Here is a 20,686-nt window from a genome sequence, read left to right as displayed (position 1 = left end):
TTTACAGTGCAGAAAGAGGCCATTCGGCCTATCAAGTCTGCGCCAGCCCTTGGAAAGAGCACCACACCTAAGCCCACACCTCCACTCCATCCCCGTAACCCAGCAACCCCAACTAACCTTTTTGGACACTAAAGGCAATTTAGCATGGTCGATTCACCTAACCTGCACATCTTTGGACTGCAGTACAAAACGGGAGCACAAGGAGGAAACCCACGCAGACACGAGCTGAACGTGCAGACTCCGCACAGACAGTGACCCAAGCCGAGAATCGAACCTGGGACCCTGGAGCTGTGAAGCAACAGTGCTAACTACTGTGCTACCGTGCCACCCAGAGACTGGGCTTACGACTGAAGATTCGCATTGGAAGTCCTGATGTGCGGATGTGCATGGGAATTGCCCAAGAAATCTAAACATCCAATGAGAAATTCCTCTCCTCCCTGTGAATCTCTTCGGATAGTTCCCCAGAACTCACCTGGACCGTTTCCCAGGAATGGTCAGACAGATTAAAACCTGTTCCAACACCTAGGTAGCTATACAGCCAACTACTCTAATCAATCCCACCCTTCACCCCCTGAACCCAACTAACCTCCAACCTAACATGACCCGACCACGCCTGAACCTACCCAACTCAACCACCCTGAGACTTGACCCCAGCATCCCATGACCACCCAACTAGCACCCCTGACCTGACGCAACAACCCCCAATCTTACCCAACTGTCCCTAAAATAACTGAACTACCCCAGCCCGACCTACCTACTGCTCGACCCAACCACTCACCTGACTATCCCTTCAACCCAACTACCCTCCAAACCCTACCCGATTATACACTTACTCCCACCACAATACCACTTACATAGCCACATCACTCACCTACTCACATTGTCCACCGATTCACCTCACTAATCTATCCACATACCTACCCATCACCCACCTCATCTACCCACCCTATCCACCTCACCACCTACCTACCCACAACACCCCTCTAGCCACCACACCCACTTCATCACCTATCTATCTGGCTACCTCCCTAGCTACCTCACTCACCTCCACAGCTCACCCACTTGCCCATCTACCCACCTATGCATTCACTCACGTATCCACTCATTCACGCACCTAATCACTAAAGTTCGAAGACTGAACCATTAAACATACTATACATCAGGGGAGTGTCCTGTCTTTCTCCAATTTTAATCCACTCTGACAGAATTCCCCAAGGGACGCTGCACTGCAGATTTCATTGACAGCGGAGATCGCACAACACCGCCCACCCCTCCCGACACCCACCCTTCACAACCTGGCTCGTCCTCCAGTGCACCTTATCACCTACCAAAGAGGTTTACCAGGATGTTGCCTGGTCTGGAGGTATTATCTATGAGGAGAGGTTGGATAAACTCAGACTGTTTTCACTGGAACAACGGAGGTTGAGGGGCGACCTGATAGAAGTTTACAAGATTATGAGTGGCAAGGACAGAGTGGATAGTCAGAAACTTTTTCCCCAAGGTGGAAAAGGCAATTTCTAGGGGACATAGTGTGTTTCTAGGGGACATAGGGGACGGTGTGAGGGGCAAAGTTTAGAGGAGATGTACGAGGCAAGTCTTTTACGCAGAGGCTGGTGAGTGCCTGGAACTCGCTGCTGGGGAGGTGGTGGAAGCAGGTACAATAGTGATATTTAAGAAGAATCTTGACAAATACATGAATAGGGTGGGAATAGAGGGATATGGACCCCGGAAGTGCAGAAGGTTTTAAGGTTTTAGTTTAGACAGGCATCATGCTCAGTGCAGGCTTGGAGGGCTGAAATGCCTGTTCTGTGCTGTCCTGTTCTTTAACCAATGCCTACCTTGATAGACTATCATCCCTTTGCTTATCAAGAATCTATTCACATCGGCTTTATAAATATTTAAAAACTCTGTTTTCACCACCTTATCAGGACTAAAAACATACTGAAAGAAAGAATTACACCCTCATCTCTATTTTAAATAGACGACTCCTCATTTTTAAACAGTCACCCCAGATCTAGTTTCTCGCAGAAGAGGAAACCTCCTCTCCACATCCACCCTGGGAAAAACCCTCAGGATCTCATGTATTTCAATCAAGTCACCTCTTACTCTTCTAAACTCCAGTGGATACACGCCTAGCCTGTTTAACCTTTCCTCCAGGTATTTGTCTGGTAAACCTTCTCTGAACTGCTTCCAACACATTTACATTCTTCTTTAAATAAGGAGACCAATACTGTACACAGTACACCAGATGTGGTCTTACTCATGCTCTTTACAACTGAAGCAGAGCCTCTCTATTTTTGAATTAAATTCTCCTCACAATAAATAACATCCTAGCTTTACTTTTGTGATTGATGCATGAGGACTCCCAGATCCATCTGAATCTCAGAGCTCTCCAATCTCTCACCATTTAGATGATGTGCTTAATTTTTACTCTTCACGCCATAATGGACAATTTCACATTTTCTCACACTATACTCCATTTGCCAGACCTTTGCTCACTTAATCTATCCATATATTTTTGTAGCCTCCTTATTTCTTTTTCACAACTTATTCTTCTACCTATCTTTGTGTCAGCAGAAAATTTGGCACTTCATCCAAGTCATTTACATAAATTCAGAAGATTCAATGCAGTTTCTTTTTGCAGGAAAAATAATTTTCCTGTGACTTCCTGACCCACAGGCATTTTCTTGTGGCCTATCCACAGGTCAGAAAGGACTTAGGTGCAAAAACACAAAAGCACCTCTTCCAGGTTCAGGGTTCCCATTGCAAGGGCCACAGGAAAATTATATTTCCTCCATTGTACTATTTCATGCACTTGTGTGGGCTTTGGAAGCCCAACAGCCTACCTGCTTGGAGAGATTGTGATCAGTGGGACAAGTTTGCTGAGGAGTCAAGAACTTTCTTATAGGTAAGTGTAGAATGTTTTAACATCTTCAAACATCACTGTTAGAAACTGTTTTGTAATTAAGATGTGTTTTAATGTAGTGATTTACCATAGGACTCTGTCTTGCAAAGAGAAATTGGCCATGTAATGCATTCCAATGACCAGCATTGTCTAAGTGTTGATATGTTTTACAGCACTTTTTCAAATGGGAAAAGTGCTGTAATGCATTCAAAAAATAGAAAATCTGTTGATAAACTCACCTGCCTATGATTTAAAGGTACAACGCGCTGACTTTGGAAAACAAGTCTCCTCCTGTTGAAAGTTTAAAAAAATATATAAGGCCTTGCTCCCCTCCATTGATGGATTGGAAATCTGCTTTGATATGGGGCGCCGATGGCGTAGTGGCATTTCACTGGACTCATAATCCAGAGACTCAAGGTAATGCACTGGGGCCATGGTTCATGGTGGAATTTGAATTTAATAATTAAAATGTTGAATGATGGCCTTGAAACCATTGCTGTAAAATCTCATCCTGTTCACTAATGCCCCTTCGGATGGAAATCTGCCATCCTCCCCTGGTCTGGCATACATGTGATTCCAGGCCCATAGCAATGTGGCTAGTGATAAACTATCCTCCGAAATGGCCTTGCAAGCCATTCAGTTGTATTTAAACCAATAAAAAGTCCAAAAGGAACGAAACCGGACAGACCACCTTCATTAACCTCGGCACCAGAAATGACAACAGCAAACTCAGCCCCTGCAAAGTCTTCTTTATGAACATCTGAGGGCTTGTGCCAAGATTGGCAAAATAAATGTTCTCGCAGGTTAGTTAAACAACAGTCCAACATAAGCCACACTCAGGGAATCATACCTTTTACAGATAATAGGGATGTCCCAGCCACCACCATCACCATCCCCAGTTGTGGCTTGTCACACCAGCAGGACAGACCAGGCAGAGGTGGCAGCTGAAGAAACTCCTCCTCATCTCTGTTTTAAAGGAGGGGCAGCACGGTGGAACAGTGGTTAGCATTGCTGCCTCATGGCGCCGAGGTCCCAGGTTTGATCCCGGCTCTGGGTCACTGTCCATGTGGAGTTCACGTTCTCCCTGTGTCTGCGTGGGTGTCGCCTCCACAACCCAAAGATGTGCAGGGTAGGGTGACTGGCCACGCTAAATTGCCCCTTAATTGGAAAAAAAAATGATTTGGGTACTCGAAATATATATATATATTTTTAAATCGCTGATTTTTTGGGGGGGTCTGGTGAACTTTAATCCAGTAGACGTTATCCAGGCAACCCAGCCGTTTAAACTTCCCCCTGATAACCCGGGGATAAAACACAAGGTACAAAGTCGAGAAGTATGGGAGGTTCACAATTCAAAGAGACAAAAATAAATCTCCCTCTGTCAAAAATAGTTACAAAAGGTGCAAGGCTGCCCGGTGATGGTGTAGCAAGCGGGAGCCACTGCAAACATTCAACATCAGCGCAACAGTAGCAGAGACTATAACCAACTGGTGGGAAAGTCTCTGAGCCTCTCAGTTCGAGGCTGTTTGTATCCCTGGAGGAACCTGTCACTTCAAAGGAAGAATGAACTAGTCCAGAGAGTCAGGGGGGATGCAGAGATCACGTTGTCCCAGTCCAGGATTCCAGTTCCTGACCACAGGCAGCAGTCCAGTGAAATCCGGGCCCAGGGTTGAAGCTGGACGGAGAAGCCGGCAGGGCTGTTACAACAGGTTTCTTCAGCCAAACCAATCCCCGAGAGACAATCGCTGGCTGACAGTTCACAGGCCTTCCGTACAGATACAAATCACATCATAAGGTGGCAGTTTGTGGGCCCCGTGGACATCCATCCTAGAAAGGAAGGGTGAGACTCAGAGACCAGTCGATTTCAATCATTCAGGCCGGGCTGTTGCTGCTGGACACTGGCTGGAGCCCCGACAACACACCGTCCACTTCAGGCACCTGGTTTCCTGATGGGTCCCCAGACATTTAACACAGAAATACCGGGCTCCACACGACACACAGGTGTAGTTGGACGGGAATCCGCAGACTGCACAGAAGTGTCGCTGGGGCAGTTTGGTTGGAGAGAAGCATGTCTTCAGGTAGTTTGGTCCTTCATTCACACTCAAGTTCTGCTCCTCGAGGAGGGACTGGAAATTCTTCCGGAATCTATGTTTGAAGTGGTCACCCCGAATCTTTTTCTTCTTCTTTGCCGACTCAGTGAGGTCGTCAAACTGCGGCAGCCTCTTGAGGAGGGGCAGGTTGGCGTGAGGATCATCCTGGAAGTTGTCCTTCTCCAGAGCGTCCAGCTGACGGTTCAGGCGCCGTTGCCGAGTGGGCGGATTGAGAACCCGGCGTTGCCCCGAGTCCTGGAAGCGGCCCAGACTCTCTTACTTCTTCTCCACCATCTTCCCGCTCCTGAACCGGGAACTCTTTCCAAGGCCGCACTTCCGGCCTCTCCCCCAAAAATTGCTGTTTGAAAGGATTGTCCCTTTAGTCTGATATTGTGTCCTCCGCTTCTAGTTTTTCCTACAAGTGGAAACATCCTCTCTACATCCACTCTATCCAGGCCTCGCAGTATCCTGTAAGTTTCAATAAGATCCTCCCTCATCCTTCTAAACTCCAATGGGTACAGAGCCAGAGTCCTCAACCCAATCGGGAGGGAATTGCCCTGGGAATCCTCAACGTTGACGTCAGACGCATGAAGTCTCATAGCATCAAACACGGGCAAGGAAACCTGCTGACTACCTCACACTGTCCCTTCTCAGCTAATGAATCAGTATCCCTCCATGCTGAATACTATTTGAAGGAAGCACTGAGGGAGGCAAAGACACAATGTACTCTGGGTAGGGGATTTCAATGTTCATTACCAAGAGTGGCTCGGTAGTACCACCACAGACCGAGCCCTAAAGGATACAACTAAACTGGGTATGCGGCAGGTAGTGAGGGAACCAACAAGAGGGAAAAACAAACTTGATCTCTTCTTCATCAACCTGCCTGCCGCAGATGCATCTGTCCACAACAGTATTTAAAGGTGTGGCCACCGCACAATTCTTGTGGAGATGAAGTCCTGCCTTCATACTGAGGATACGCTCTTTTGTGTTGTGTGCCCATCATGCTAAATGGTATAGATTTCAAACAGATCCAGCAACCCAAATTTGGGGACGGTGCAGTGCTGTGGGCCATCAGCAGCAATGGAATAGTATTCTACCACAATCTGTAATCTCATGGCACGGCATATCCCCCACTCGAACAATATCACCAAGCGAGGCGATCAATCCTGATTCAATGACAGTGCAGGAGGACATGCCAGGGACCTAAAAATGAGGTGTCAACCTGGTAAAGGTATAACACAGGACAACTAGCATGCTAAGTAGCATAAACAAGTGATGGACAGAGTCAAGTGATCCCACAACCAATGGATCCGATTTAAGCTCTGCAGTCCTGCCATATCCAGTCATGAATGGTGGTGGACAATTAAACAACTCACTGGAGGAGGCTCCACAAAAATCCCCATCCTCAATGATGGGAGGAGCCCAGTACATCAGTGCAAAATATAAGGCTGATATATTTACAACAATCTTCAGACAGAAGTGTCGAGTGGATGATCCACCTTGGCTTCCACCGCAGGTCCCCAGCATCACAGATATCAGTCTTCAACCAATTTGATTCACTCCATGAAGCAGCTGAGGTCACTGGATACTGCAAAGGCTATGGGCCCTGACAATATTACAGAAATAGAACTGAAGATTTGTGCTCCAGAACCTGCTGCACCCCCAACCAAACTGTTCCAGTACTGGCATTTCCCCAGCAATGTGAGAAATTGCCCATGTGTGTCCTGTACACAGGAAACAGGACAAATCCAACCCAGCCAATTACCGCCCTATCAGTCTACTCCCCACCATCAGCAAAGTGATGGAAAGAGTCACCAACAGTGGTATCAAGCTGCACTTACTCACTAATAGCCTTCACATGAACACTCAGTTTGGGTTCCGCCAGGGCCACTCAGCTCCTGACTTCATTGCAGCCTTGGTTCAAACATGGACAAAAGAACTGAATGCCAGATGTGAGGTTAGAGTGACTGCCCTACACATTATCTAAAGTGGAGTCAATGGGAATCAGGGGGAAACTCTCCGCTGGTGGGGGTCATACCTGGCACAAAGGAAAAAAGTTGTGGTTGATGGAGGTCAATCATCTCAGCTCCAGGACATCACTGCAGGTGTTCCTCGGGGTAGTGACCTAGGCCCAACCATCTTCAGCTGCTTCATCAATTACCTCCTTTCCATCATAAGGTCAGAAGTGGGAATGTTTGCAGATGACTGCACAATGTTCAGCATTCACAATTCCTCATAAAATGAAGCAGTCCATGTCCAAATGCAACAAGACCTGGACAATATCCAGGATTGAGCTGGCAAGTGGCAAGTAACATTCACGTCACACAAGTGCCAGGCAATGACCATCTACTACAAGAGAGGATCTAACCATCACTCCTTGACATTCAATGACATTACCATCACTGAACCCCCACAATCAACATCCTTAGGGGGTTATCATTGATCAGAAACTGAACCAGAGGGGACTTCCGGTGGTGGCTATGAAGGAGCAAGTCGCACATTTGGTAGCTCCCGCTCGGGTCGGACTTTTGGACCTTTTCCCCCGATTTTTTACCGGACTTGATTTGAAAAATCGATGACAGAGGCAAGTGTGTACTGGATTCCCACATTGGTGCATGGAGAGGAGGATTAGAAGTGCTCGCAAAGGCAGAAACGGAAGATCAGAGAAGGCTTGGGCCGAAGTTGCAGCGAGAGACAGCATGGCGGACGACCGGAGCTCTGGCTTATCAACCCAGCGGTCAATGGAGCAGCTGATGCAAGTTATCCAGGAGGGCTTCGCCAAGCAGAAGCAGGACTGCTTGGACCCGATTAAAGAGGCAATTGCGCGCCTGGAGCTTAGATTGGATGCCCAAGATTGGGCGATCCAGAAAGTAGAGAAGGCGCTGGCTGACCAGGAGCAACATCAAGCTGCAGTGGAGTTGGAGGTGGGGATGCTGAGAGACCAGCAGAAAAGACTCCTGGAGAAGGTGGAGGACCTAGAGAACAGGTCCCGCCGGCAGAACTTGAGAACCATTGGGCTCCCAGAGGGGTCCGAAGGAGCGGTTGCTGGGGCATACGTAGCGGGTATGTTTGAGAAGCTGCTGGGAAATGGGGCATTCCCCCGACCCTGGAGGTGGACAGGGCTCACAGCGCTCGCGAGGAAGCCATGAATGGGAGACCCGCAAAGGGCAATGGTGGTAGGATTCCACAGGTATTTGATAAGGAGCGTATTTTACAGTGGGCCTAGCAGACAGGGAGCTGTAAATGGGACAACAGTATCCTGCGAATCTATCAGGACCTGAGTGCGGAGGTGGCCTGGGGAAGAGCGGGGTTTAACCAGATAAAGTTGACCCTTTTTAAGAAAAAGGTGAAATTCAGATTGCTGCATCCAGCCCGTCTCTGGGTCACATACGAGGAGCAACATTTTTACTTCGAGTCGCCTGAGGAAGCGATGGTCTTCGCAAAAAGGAAAGGACTGGTGGCGACTGAGAACTTTGAACTTTGCTGCAACGTTCATGTTTTTAAAAGTTTCTTGTTTTGCGGATGTTATTTGTAATGCCTTCTGTATTGATTTGGGGCCAGTTGCAGAGCTGAGTGAGTTAAAGTTTACATTTGCACTGTTGGGGGCTGGAGGTGTGTTTGTCTAGATGCTGGATTTTTGTTTGATCTTTTCTTTGTTTAGCTGGGGGGGGGGGGTTCTCTGTCGGGCAATTGTGTTGGGATTGTTTTTCATTTGAATATGTATGTATGAGAGGGTGGGGAGGGAACAATAGGTGGGAGAATGTCTGGCGCCATGGGCGAGGGCCACCAAGATAGCTGGGTGGGCTAGCTCACAGAAGCGTAGTGGAGGGTGAGCAGATGTTAGGCTTATCAAAGGTGTTGATTTACATTGTGCTGTTACGAGGGGGGGAGGGGGGAAAATGTTCTGCTGACAAGGGAGGGACTTTTGCTGAGGGACAGAGAGGAGGTCAGGGGCGGAGGCTGCCTGGGGGCGGGCCAGTGGAGATTTGGGGTGTGGGCTGGAGACTGGCCCAAGAGAGGGGATGGCTGATCGGCGAAGGGGAGGGGGGGGGCGATGGGCGATGAACCCCCCAAAAAGCTGATCACCTGGAATGTACGAGGACTAAATGGGCCGGTCAAGAGAGCACGCGTGTTCGCGCATTTGAGAGGACTGAAGGCAGACGTGGTAATGCTGCAGGAGACGCCACTTATAGTAGCTGACCAGATTAGATTAAGGAAAGGTTGGGTCGGACAGGTTTTTCACTCGGGACTGGACTCAAAGACGAGAGGGGTCGCGATCCTGATCAACAAGCGAGTGGTGTTTGAGGCGGGAAGAATAGTTTTGGATGTGGGAGGCCAGTACATTATGGTCAGTAGGAAATTGGAGGGGGTGCAGGTGGTACTAGTAAATGTGTATGCACCAAATTGGGACGATGTGGAGTTTATAAAGAGGATGCTGGGGAAGATACCGGACCTGGACTCGCATAAACTGGTCGTGGAAGGGGACTTCAACACAGTTATTGACCCTGATTTAGACCGGTCTAGCTCAAAAACGGGCAGGGTGCCAGCAATGGCAAATGAGCTAAAAGGGTTCATGGAACAGATGGGGGGTGGACCCATGGAGATTTGGGCAACTGAGATTGAAGGAGTTCTCCTTCTACTCTCATGTGCATAAAGTGTACTCCCGGATTGATTTCTTTATTCTGGGCAGGGCTCTACTGGCGGGGGTGGTGGATACATAAGAACATAAGAACTAGGAGCAGGAGTAGGCCATCTGGCCCCTCGAGCCTGCTCCACCATTCAATGAGATCATGGCTGATCTTTTGTGGACTCAGCTCCACTTTCCGGCCCAAACACCATAACCCTTAATCCCTTTATTATTCAAAAAACTATCTATCTTTATCTTAAAAACATTTAATGAAGGAGCCTCTACTGCTTCACTGGGCAAGGAATTCCATAGATTCACAACCCTTTGGGTGAAGAAGTTCCTCTTAAACTCAGTCCTAAATCTACTTCCCCTTATTTTGAGGCTATGCCCCCTAGTTCTGCTTTCACCCGCCAGTGGAAACAACCTGCCCGCATCTATCCTATCTATTCCCTTCATAATCTTATATGTTTCTATAAGATCCCCCCTCATCCTTCTAAATTCCAATGAGTACAGTCCCAGTCCACTCAACCTCTCCTCGTAATCCAACCCCTTCAGGTCTGGGATTAACCTAGTGAATCTCCTCTGCACACCCTCCAGTGCCAGTACATCCTTTCTCAAGTAAGGAGACCAAAACTGAACACAATACTCCAGGTGTGGCCTCACTAACACCTTATACAATTGCAGCATAACCTCCCTAGTCTTAAACTCCATCCCTCTAGCAATGAAGGACAAAATTCCATTTGCCTTCTTAATCACCTGTTGCACCTGTAAACCAATTTTTGCGACTCATGCACTAGCACACTCAGGTCTCTCTGCACAGCAGCATGTTTTAATATTTTATCATTTAAATAATAATCCCTTTTGCGGTTATTCCTACCAAAATGGATAATCACACATTTGTCAACATTGTATTCCACCTACCAGACCCTAGCCCATTCACTTAGCCTATCCAAATCCCTCTGCAGACTTCCAGTATCCTCTGCACGTTTTGCTTTACCACTTATCTTAGTGTCGTCTGCAAACTTGGACACATTGCCCTTGGTCCCCAACTCCAAATCATCTATGTAAATTGTGAACAGTTGTGGGCCCAACACTGATCCCTGAGGGACACCACTAGCTACTGATTGCCAACCAGAGAAACACCCATTAATCCCCATTCTTTGCTTTCTATTAATTAACCAATCCTCTATCCATGCTACTACTTTCCCCTTAATGCCATGCATCTTTATCTTATGCAGTAACCTTTTGTGTGGCACCTTGTCAAAGGCTTTCTGGAAATCCAAATATACCACATCCATTGGCTCCCTGTTATCTACCGCACTGTTAATGTCCTCAAAAAATTCCACTAAATTAGTTAGGCACGACCTGCCCTTTATGAACCCATGCTGCGTCTGCCTAATGGGACAATTTCCATCCAGATGCCTCGCTATTTCTTCCTTGATGATAGATTCCAGCATCTTCCCTACTACCGAAGTTAAGCTCACTGGCCTACAATTACCCGCTTTCTGGTGTCACGTTTGCTAATTTCCAATCCGCCGGGACCGCCCCAGAATCTAGTGAATTTTGGTAAATTATCACTAGTGCATTTGCAATTTCCCTAGCCATCTCTTTTAGCACTCTGGGATGCATTCCATCAGGTCCAGGAGACTTGTCTACCTTTAGCCCCATTAGCTTGCCCATCACTACCTCCTTGGTGATAACAATCCTCTCAAGGTCCTCACCTGTCATAGCCTCATTTCCATCAGTCACTGGCATGTTATTTGTGTCTTCCACTGTGACGACCGACCCAAAAAACCTGTTCAGTTCCTCAGCCATTTCCTCATCTCCCATTATTAAATCTCCCTTCTCATCCTCTAAAGGACCAATATTTACCTTAGCCACTCTTTTTTGTTTTATATATTTGTAGAAACTTTTACTATCTGTTTTTATATTCTGAGCAAGTTTACTCTCATAATCTATCTTACTCTTCTTTATAGCTTTTTTAGTAGCTTTCTGTTGCCCCCTAAAGATTTCCCAGTCCTCTAGTGTCCCACTGACCTTTGCTACTTTGTATGTTTTTTCCTTCAATTTGATACTCTCCCTTATTTCCTTAGATATCCACGGTCGATTTTCCCTCTTTTTACCGTCCTTCCTTTTTGTTGGTATAAACCTTTGCTGAGCACTGTGAAAAATCACTTGGAAGGTTCTCCACTGGTCCTCAACTGTTTTACCATAAAGTCTTTGCTCCCAGTCTACCTTAGCTAGTTCTTCTCTCATCCCATTGTAATCTCCTTTGTTTAAGCACAAAACATTTGTGTTTGATTTTACCTTCTCACCCTCCATCTGTATTTTAAATTCCACCGTATTGTGATTGCTCCTTCCGAGAGGATCCCTAACCATGAGGTCCTGAATCAATCCTGTCTCATTACACAGGACCAGATCTAGGACCGCTTGTTCCCTCCTAGGTTCCATTACATACTGTTCGAGGAAACTATCGCGGATACATTCTATAAACTCCTCCTCAAGGCTGCCTTGACGGACCTGGTTAAACCAATCGACATGTAGATTAAAATCCCCTATGATAACTGCTGTACCATTTCTACATGCATCAGTTATTTCTTTGTTTATTGCCTGCCCCACCATAATGTTAATGTTACTATTTGGTGGCCTATGTACTACTCCTATCAGTGACTGTTTCGCCTTACTATTCCTGATTTCCACCCAAATGGATTCAACCTTATCCTCCATAGCACCGATGTCATCCCTTACTGTTGCCCGGATGTCATCCTTAAATAACAAAGCTACACCACCTCCCTTACCATCCACTCTGTCCTTCCGAATAGTTTGATACCCTCGGATATTTAACTCCCAGTCATGACCATCCTTTAACCCTGTTTCAGTAATGGCCACTAAATCATAGTCATTCACGATGATTTGCGCCATCAACTCATTTACCTTATTCCTAATACTACGAGCATTCACTTATGTTGGCTTTTTTACCTCTGTTCTCAATCTTAACACCTCGATCAGTAACCTCTCCTAAGTTATATTTCCTCTTAACCTTTCTCCTAATTTTCCTTGTCGTTGAACCCATATCTTCATGTAACAATCTGCCGCGTCGCTAACCATTAATGTTTTCACTTCCCGTTTTATTCCTTTTAGAATTCCTGGTCCTAATCACTGAGCTCCCCTCAGTCACTGTACCTTGTACTGTCGCCCTTTTTGATTTTTGACTATGGCTTCTCTGCCTTACACTTTCCCCCTTACTGCATTTTGTTTCTGTCCCTGTTTTACTACCTTCCAACTTCCTGCATCGGTTCCCATCCCCCTGCCACATTAGTTTAAACTCTCCCCAACAGCTCTAGCATACATCGGTTCCAGTCCTGCCCAGGTGCAGACCGTCCAGTTTGTACTGGTCCCACCTCCCCCAGAACCGGTTCCAATGGCCCATGAATTTGAATCCCTCCCTCTTGCACCATGTCTCGAGCCACGCATTCATCCTATCTATCCTGACATTCCTACTCTGACTAGCTCGTGGCACTGGTAGCAATCCTGAGATCACTACCTTTGAGGTCCTAACTCCCTAAATTCAGCTTGTAGGACCTCGTCCTGTTTTTTACCTATATCGTTGGTGCCTATGTGCACCACGACAGCTGGCTGTTCACCCTCCCCCCCCCCCCCCCCCCCCCAGAATTCCCTGCAACCGCTCCGAGACATCCTTGACCCTTGCACCAGGGAGGCAACATACCATCCTGGAGTCTCGATTGCGTACGCAGAACCGCCTGTCTATTCCCCTTACAATTGAGTCCCCTATCACTACAGCCCTGCCATTCTTCTTCCTGCCCAGCTGCGCAGCAGAGCCAGCCATGGTGCCATGAACCTGGCTGCTGCTGCCTTCCCCTGGTGAGCCATCTCCCTCAACAGTATCCAAAGTGGAATATCTGTTTTGCAGGGAGATGACCACAGATACGGGGTACTCGGCGATCACAATCTCAGACCATGCCGCGCACTGGGTTGACCTACAGGTTAGTAAAGACGGTAACCAGCACCTGCACTGGAGGTTAGACGTGGGACTTTTAGCTGACAAAGAGGTGTGCGCGCGGTTGAGGAAATGTATTCAGAACTACCTGGAGTTCAATGACACGGGGGAAATTTCGGCAGTGGTGGTCTGGGAGGCATTGAAGGCGTTGGTTAGAGGGGAGCTGATCTCGATACGGGCCCACTGGGAGAAGGTAGACAGGACAGAGACGCACCGACTGGTAAAGGAGATACTACAGGTCGACAGGAGGTATGCGGAGACCCCAGAGGCAGGGCTTTTAAGGGAACGGTGGAGGCTACAGGCGGAGTTCGGCTTGTTAGCCACAGGGAGGGCGGTAGAGCAGTTGTGAAAGGCGAGGGGGGCAATTTATGAGCATGGAGAGAAGGCCAGCAAAATGCTTGCACAGCAGCTTAGAAAGAGGGAGGCAGCCAGGGAGATAGAGAAAGTAAAGGATGGAGACGGGAAACTGGTGGGCGACTCAGCAGGGGTGAATAAGGCGTTTAAGGAGTTTTATAGTAGGCTGTACGGGTCAGAACCCCCACCTGAGCCGGAGGGGATGAAGCACTTCCGAGGGGGGCTGAATTTACTGAAGCTGGTAGAAGGACTGGTGGCCCCAATCGGGATCAAAGGGATAGCGGCGGGGCTGAATGCCATGCAGTCGGGTAAAGCCCCAGGGCCGGGCGGGTACCCTGTGGAGTTCTATAAAAAAGCTCTCTGGGATATTGGGGCCGCTGTTGCTGAGGACATTCAATGAGACAAGGGAGGGGTGCTTCCCCCAACGATGTCACAGGCCACAATCTCACTGATCCTGAAGTGGGACAAGGACCCAGAGCTGTGTGGGTCCTACGGGCCGATATCCCTATTGAATGTGGACGCCACACTGCTGGCCAAAATTTTGTCCTCTAGGATTGAGGATTGTGTTCTGGATGTTATTGTGGAGGACCAGACGGGGTTTGTTAAGGGAAGGCCATTGGTGGCCAATGTAAGAAGGTTGTTAAATGTGATCATGATGCCCCCAGAAGGTAGGGAGGTGGAGGTAGTGATCGCAATGGACGCAGAGAAGGCCTTTCATCGAGTAGAATGGGAATATCTGTGGGAGGTACTGGGATGGTTCGGATTTGAAATGAAATGAAATGAAAATCGCTTATTGTCACAAGTAGGCTTCAAATGAAGTTACTGTGAAAAGCCCCTAGTCGCCACATTCCGGCGCCTGTTCCGGGAGGCTGGTACGGGAATTGAACCGTGCTGCTGGCCTGTCTTGGTCTGCTTTCAAAGCCAGCGATTTAGCCCTGTGCTAAACAGGCCCAGTGGGCGGGGCTTTATTGACTGGGTCAGGTTACTGTATCAGGCTCCTCTGGCGAGAGTACGGATGAATAGGACAACATCGGACTATTTTACCCTGCATCGGGGGTCGAGACAGGGATGCCCCCTCTCCCCACTGTTGTTCGCGTTAGCCATAGAGCCAGTGGCAATTGCACTGAGAGCTTCAAGGGGCTGGAAGGGTCTGAGAGGGGGGGGGGGGAGTGGAACACAGAGTCTCGCTTTATGCAGACTGTATGTATCGGACCCAGCAGAGGGGATGGAAGAAATCATGAGGGTTCTGGGGGAATTTGGCCGGTTTTCAGGGTATAAACTAAATATGGGAAAATGTGAGATGTTTGCGATCCAGGCAAGGGGGCAGGAGAGGCGACTGTGGGAGCTGCCATTTAGAATGGTAGGGAGAAGCTTTCGGTATCTCGGCATCCAAGTGGCGCAGGAATGGGAACGGCTGCACAGACTAAACCTGGCCCGACTAGTATACCAAATGAAGGACGATTTCTGAAGGTGGGAGGCGCTCCCATTGTCATTAGCTGGAAGGGTGCAGACAGTGAAAATGACGGTCCTCCCGAGATTCCTGTTTGTGTTTCAGTGTCTCCCCATCTTTATTCCGCGGTCCTTTTTTAAACGGGTCAACAAAGTGATCACTGGCTTTGTATGGGCGGGCAAGACCCCGCGAGTAAAAAAGGCGATGCTTGAGCGGAGCCGGGGAGAGGGCGGGCTGGCGCTGCCAAACTTCAGTAACTGCTATTTGGCGGCGAATATAGCCACGATTAGGAAGTGGGTGGCGGGGGAAGGATCGGCATGGGAGAGTATGGAGGCAACTTCTTTAAGGGCACCAGCTTGGAAGCGTTGATAACGGTGCCTCTGCCGTTCCGCCGGCACAGTACTCCACCAGCCCCGTGGTGGTGGCAGCCCTGAGAGTCTGGGGACAATGGAGGAGACATGTGGGAGCGGAGGGAGCATCGGTCTTGTCTCCAATTTGTAATAACCATCGGTTTGCCCCGGGGAGGCAGGATGGAGGGTTTCGGAGATGGCTGAGAGCAGGGATTGAGAGGATGGGGGATATGTTTATAGAGGGGAGCTTTCGTAGCTTGAGTGAGCTGGAGGAGAAATTTGGATTGGCGAGGGGAAATGAATTTAGGTACCTGCAGGTGTGGTACTTCCAACGTAGGGAGGTGTCAACCTTCCCGCTCCTAGCACCAAGGGGGATACAGGATAGTGTAGTTTCCAGAGTGTGGGTGGGAGAAGGGAAGGTCTCGGACATCTGTAAGGAACTCATGGGGTCAGAGGAGATGCAGACTGAGGAGCTGAAGCGCAAGTGGGAGGAGGAGTTGGGAGGAGAGACAGAGGATGGTCTTTGGGCGAACGCGTTGAGTAGAGTCAACACGTCCACAACATGTGCCAGGCTCAGCCTGATACAATTTAAGGTTGTTCACCGGGCTCACATGACAGTGGCCCGGATGAGCAGGCTCTTTGGGGTAGAAGACAGGTGCACAAGATGTGCGGGAGGGCCAGCGAAACATGTCCACATGTTCTGGACATGTCCAAAGCTTAGGGGATTTTGGCAGGGGTTTGCAGATGTCATGTCCACGGTGTTAAAAACAAGGGTGGCACCGAGTCCAGAGGTGGCGATTTTCAGGGTGCCGGAAGATCCGGGAATCCAGGAGGAGAAAGAGGCAGGCATTCTGGCCTTTGCTTCCCTGGTAGCCCGGAGACGGATACTGCTAGCTTGGAGGGGCTCAAAGCCCCCGAAGTCGGAGATCTGGCAATCTGACATGGCGAGCTTTCTCTGTTTGGAGAAAATCAAGTTTGCCTTGAGAGGGTCAATGTTAGGGTTCGCCTGAAGGTGGCAACCGTTCGTCGACGTCTTTGCAGAAAATTAATCGTCAGCGGTGGGGGGGGGGGGGTGTTATTTAGCTTAGAGTAGGGGGTTAACAAAGGTGGGACCTGTAAGGGAGGAAGACGGCTTTTGAACTATGTTTATAGATTCATGTACATTGTTTATTTTATTGGTGTTGTAAAACCAATAATACCTCAATAAAATGTTTACTAAAAGAAAAGAAACTTAACCGGACTAGCCATATTAATACTATGGCTACCAAAGCGAGTAACTCACCACCTGACTCCCCAAATCCTGTCCACCATCTATGCGGCACAAGTCAGGAGTGTAATGGAATACTCTCCACTTGTCTGGATGAGTGCAGCTCCAACAACACTCAAGAGGTTCGACACCACCCTGGACTAAGCAGCCCACTTGATTGCTCCCCCTTCTACAAACATTCAATCCCTCCACCACCAAAGAACAGTGTGTACCATCTACAAGGTGCACTGCAGTAATTCACCAAGGTTCCTTTGACAGCACCTTCCAAACTATGATGACTGCCATCTAGATCAAGATAGTCAAGAGCAGCAAATATCCAGGAACCCCACCAACTGGAGGTTCCTCTCCAAGTCACACACCATCCTGACTTGGAAATATATCGCTGTTCCTTCACTGTCGTTGGGCTAATATCCTCAACTCCCTCCCTAACAGCACTGTAGAAGTACTTACACCTCAGGGGCTGCAGCGGTTCAAGAAGACAGCTCACCATCACCTTCTGAAGGGCAACTAGGGATGGGGAATAAATGCTGGCCTAAGCAGCGACGCCCACATCCTGTAAATTAATTATTTTTTTTGTAGTATTAATTAATGATACAAGTTTGAGTGATAGTTCTATTAGATTGTCATAGGTTTATTTTTATTTTTTTAGACACTGATGTGGACTATGCATAGCACATACTGGGGTGAGTAGCTAAGGAAGATACATTAGGGGTAGGGAGGGTGTATTGGGTGGTATTGGAGTTTGGAATGGGCACAGAAGGGACATGGGGATATGAGGGGCATGGTGAGAGGCTTTGGGTAGCACAGGGATCTGAGGGGGCATGGGGAATATGATGAGGCATGGAGGCAGCTTGCGGTGGTGTAGGGGATCTGAGGGGCATGGGGACTCTGCGATCATAATAGAATATGGTTGTGGGTCGGCATGGTGGCACAGTGGGTGGCACTGCTGCCTCACAACCCCAGGGGCCCGGGTTCAATTCCAGCTTAGGTGTCTGTATGGAATCAGAATCACTGAATAATACAGCACAGAAGAGGCCTTTCGGCCCATCATGTCTGCACCGACACAAGAAAAACACCTGACCTAATCCCATTTGCCAGCACTCGGCCCATATCCTTGAAAGTGATGACATGCCAAATGCTCATCCAGGTACTTTTTAAAGGATGTGAGGCAACCCACCTCTTCCACCCTCCTCGGCAGAGGATTCCAGACAGTCACCACCCACTGGGTAAAAACGTTTTTCCTAAAATCACCCCCAAACCTCCTGCCTTGAGGTAGTGTCCCTTCGTAACTGACCTTTCAACAAAGGGGTTCAGCTACTCCCTATCCACCCTGTCCATGCCACACATAATCTTGTACACCTGTGTCTGCGTGGGTTTCCTCCGGGTGCTCAGCTTTCCTCCCATAGTCCAAAATGTGCAGGTTAGGTGGATTGGCCGTGCTAAATTGACTCTTAGGGCACAATCCAAAGGCCAAGCTGCGCCCGAAAAGCATCTCGGCGCAGTGCAGCGTGGCCGATGAAAGCTGAAAGACTCCACTCCCAGGATCTCACGAGACATTGCAATGCAAATCCCACCCATTTTTCGAAAATGTGCATTTAAAGCGAGGCAGTAAGCCTGACTCTAATGTGCAAATTCCCAAGGTACCAGAGGCTTTGGGATTCAACCCCTTAGCCTCAGAGACCTTGAGTGAGTGCCATTCTGTACTGGTTCCCACAAACAGGGACCAGATGGAATGGCACTCAAAGTGGTGTCCCAGGGGATCGGGGGCCCCAGCTCAGGGTGATGTCCTGGCACTGTTGGTGCCAGCTGGTATGCTGGCAGTGCCAGTCTGGCACCCAGGTGGCACTGGCATGGGCACTACCAGGGTGCCAGGTTAGCATTTTGTGCGCTGGGGGGGGGAGCTAGGGACCCTCCCATGGTGTGTTGGGGGCAGGTCAGTGATCATTTTGAGGGCCTCAGATATTTGAACGCCATTCTGCAATGGGGAGTTCCGGCGAGCGGATCTCCCCACTGTCCTGGCTCTCTGGTTTACAAGTTCAGTGACAATACCAGTATGCCATCGCCTCCCCGAACAAGTGAAGTTTGTTCAAAAATGGCTACCTGCTGAGAATGCAATTGGTGAGTCTTTTCTCAGTTCAAAACACAACAGAAATTTGGTGATGAGGATAGGATAGAATTATTTTTTTAACATTTAATTTGAGAAAGAACATTGTGATACACCTTTTAGACTTTTCAGGATGATCTTGAGGAAGCATGAGCAGTTTGAAAGATTGCACTGCGAGGCCAGAACGTGTTCAGGTTCACAGTGAGTCAGTAACTAAAAAAATGGCAGTGAGGGTACAGTACTGGGCTGTGGTGAGCTTTGCCTTCAGCTCAAGCCACTCCGTTTGATGTGCGGGAAGCCACTGGAACACTGTCGACTTTTCAACGATATGCCGGAGGGCCATGGTGTGGGATGCCATGTTGGGAATGGATTTTCTGAGAAAATTTACCATCCTGAGGAAGAGGAGAACCGCCTTTTTGTCTTGTGGTGTCTTCATGGCATTGACTGCCAGCACCTTGTCGGCGTCAAGTTGCACACCTTGCTGTGAAATGTGGTCACCTAAAAACTTGATTGCGGACCGCCCAAATGAGCATTTGGCCCTGTTGAGCTGGAGGCCATTTTCATTGTTTCTCTGGAAAACCTGTTTGAGGAGAGCAATGTATCCTCGGGCGTCGTGGACCAGATGATCACGTCGTCCACGTAGACTCGCACCCCCTCAATGCCCTCCATCATTTGCTCCATTATGTGATGAAATACTTCGGAAGCTGATATGATACCAAAAGGCATGCGGCTGTAGCAATACTTGCCGAAATGACTGTTAAAAGTGCACAGCTTCCGACTGGACTCGTCCAGCTGAATTTGCCAGAAACCACGGAAGGTGTCCAGCTTGGTAAAGAATTTGGCGTGAGCCATCTCACAGGTCAATTCTTCACGTTTCGGGAACGGGCAATGCTCTCACATGATGTTGCGATTCAGGTCTTTGGGATCAATGCAAATGCGAAGTTCGCCAGAGGGTTTCTTGACGCAGACCATGGAGCTGACCCAGTCTGTGGGTTCCGTGACCTTTGAGATGATGCCTTGGTCTTGGAGCTCTCGTAGCTGCGTTTTCAGATGATCCTTGAGACGAGCTGGCACCCGGCGTGGTGCATGGATGACTGGGGTGGCATTCGGCTTGAGCATGCCCATCCCATCAAACACACTGTGGTATTGTGTGAGAATGTCGTCTATCTCAGCCTGGAGATACGCATTGGGCGAGGCCGTCGCCGGTGTCGAGGACATGGCATGAACTCGCTGTACCAGATTTAGGAGTTTGCATGCGCGAGCACAGAGCAGGGATGCCTTGTCAGGCCGGACGATTCGAATCTCAACGTCGCCTTGATTGCCTTGTGAGAGACACCTAGCTGAAACAACCCACTGGCAGCTATGGCATTACCATTGTAGTCAAGGTGCTGGCAGGCTGGTGGAAAAATGCTAGGTTGGTGTCGGATGTTGTCGAGGTCCGACTGTGATATGAGGTTCGCAGACGCGCCAGTGTCCAATTTAAATCGGACGCAAGAGTGGTTGACCATGATGATGGCACAC

The 20,686-nt window shown here is 48.7% G+C and overlaps 2 protein-coding genes across 6 annotated transcripts in view; both read right to left on the bottom strand.

The window, feature by feature from the left end:
- The window catches only part of akap6 (A kinase (PRKA) anchor protein 6), a 1,059,704-nt gene that overhangs the window by 820,320 nt on the left and 218,698 nt on the right, over positions 1 to 20,686 (bottom strand). The window lies entirely within an intron of this gene.
- On the bottom strand, positions 4,774 to 5,289 carry znhit1 (zinc finger, HIT-type containing 1). Its single transcript, XM_072494897.1, is given in 1 exon segment — positions 4,774 to 5,289. A coding segment is annotated over 1 exon segment (516 nt).

The sequence above is a fragment of the Scyliorhinus torazame genome, chromosome 2, assembly GCF_047496885.1.
Source record: "Scyliorhinus torazame isolate Kashiwa2021f chromosome 2, sScyTor2.1, whole genome shotgun sequence".
Classification (NCBI taxonomy): domain Eukaryota; kingdom Metazoa; phylum Chordata; class Chondrichthyes; order Carcharhiniformes; family Scyliorhinidae; genus Scyliorhinus; species Scyliorhinus torazame.
The sequence above is the reverse complement of the archived record's forward strand: the minus strand, read 5'-3'. Positions and strand labels throughout refer to the sequence as shown.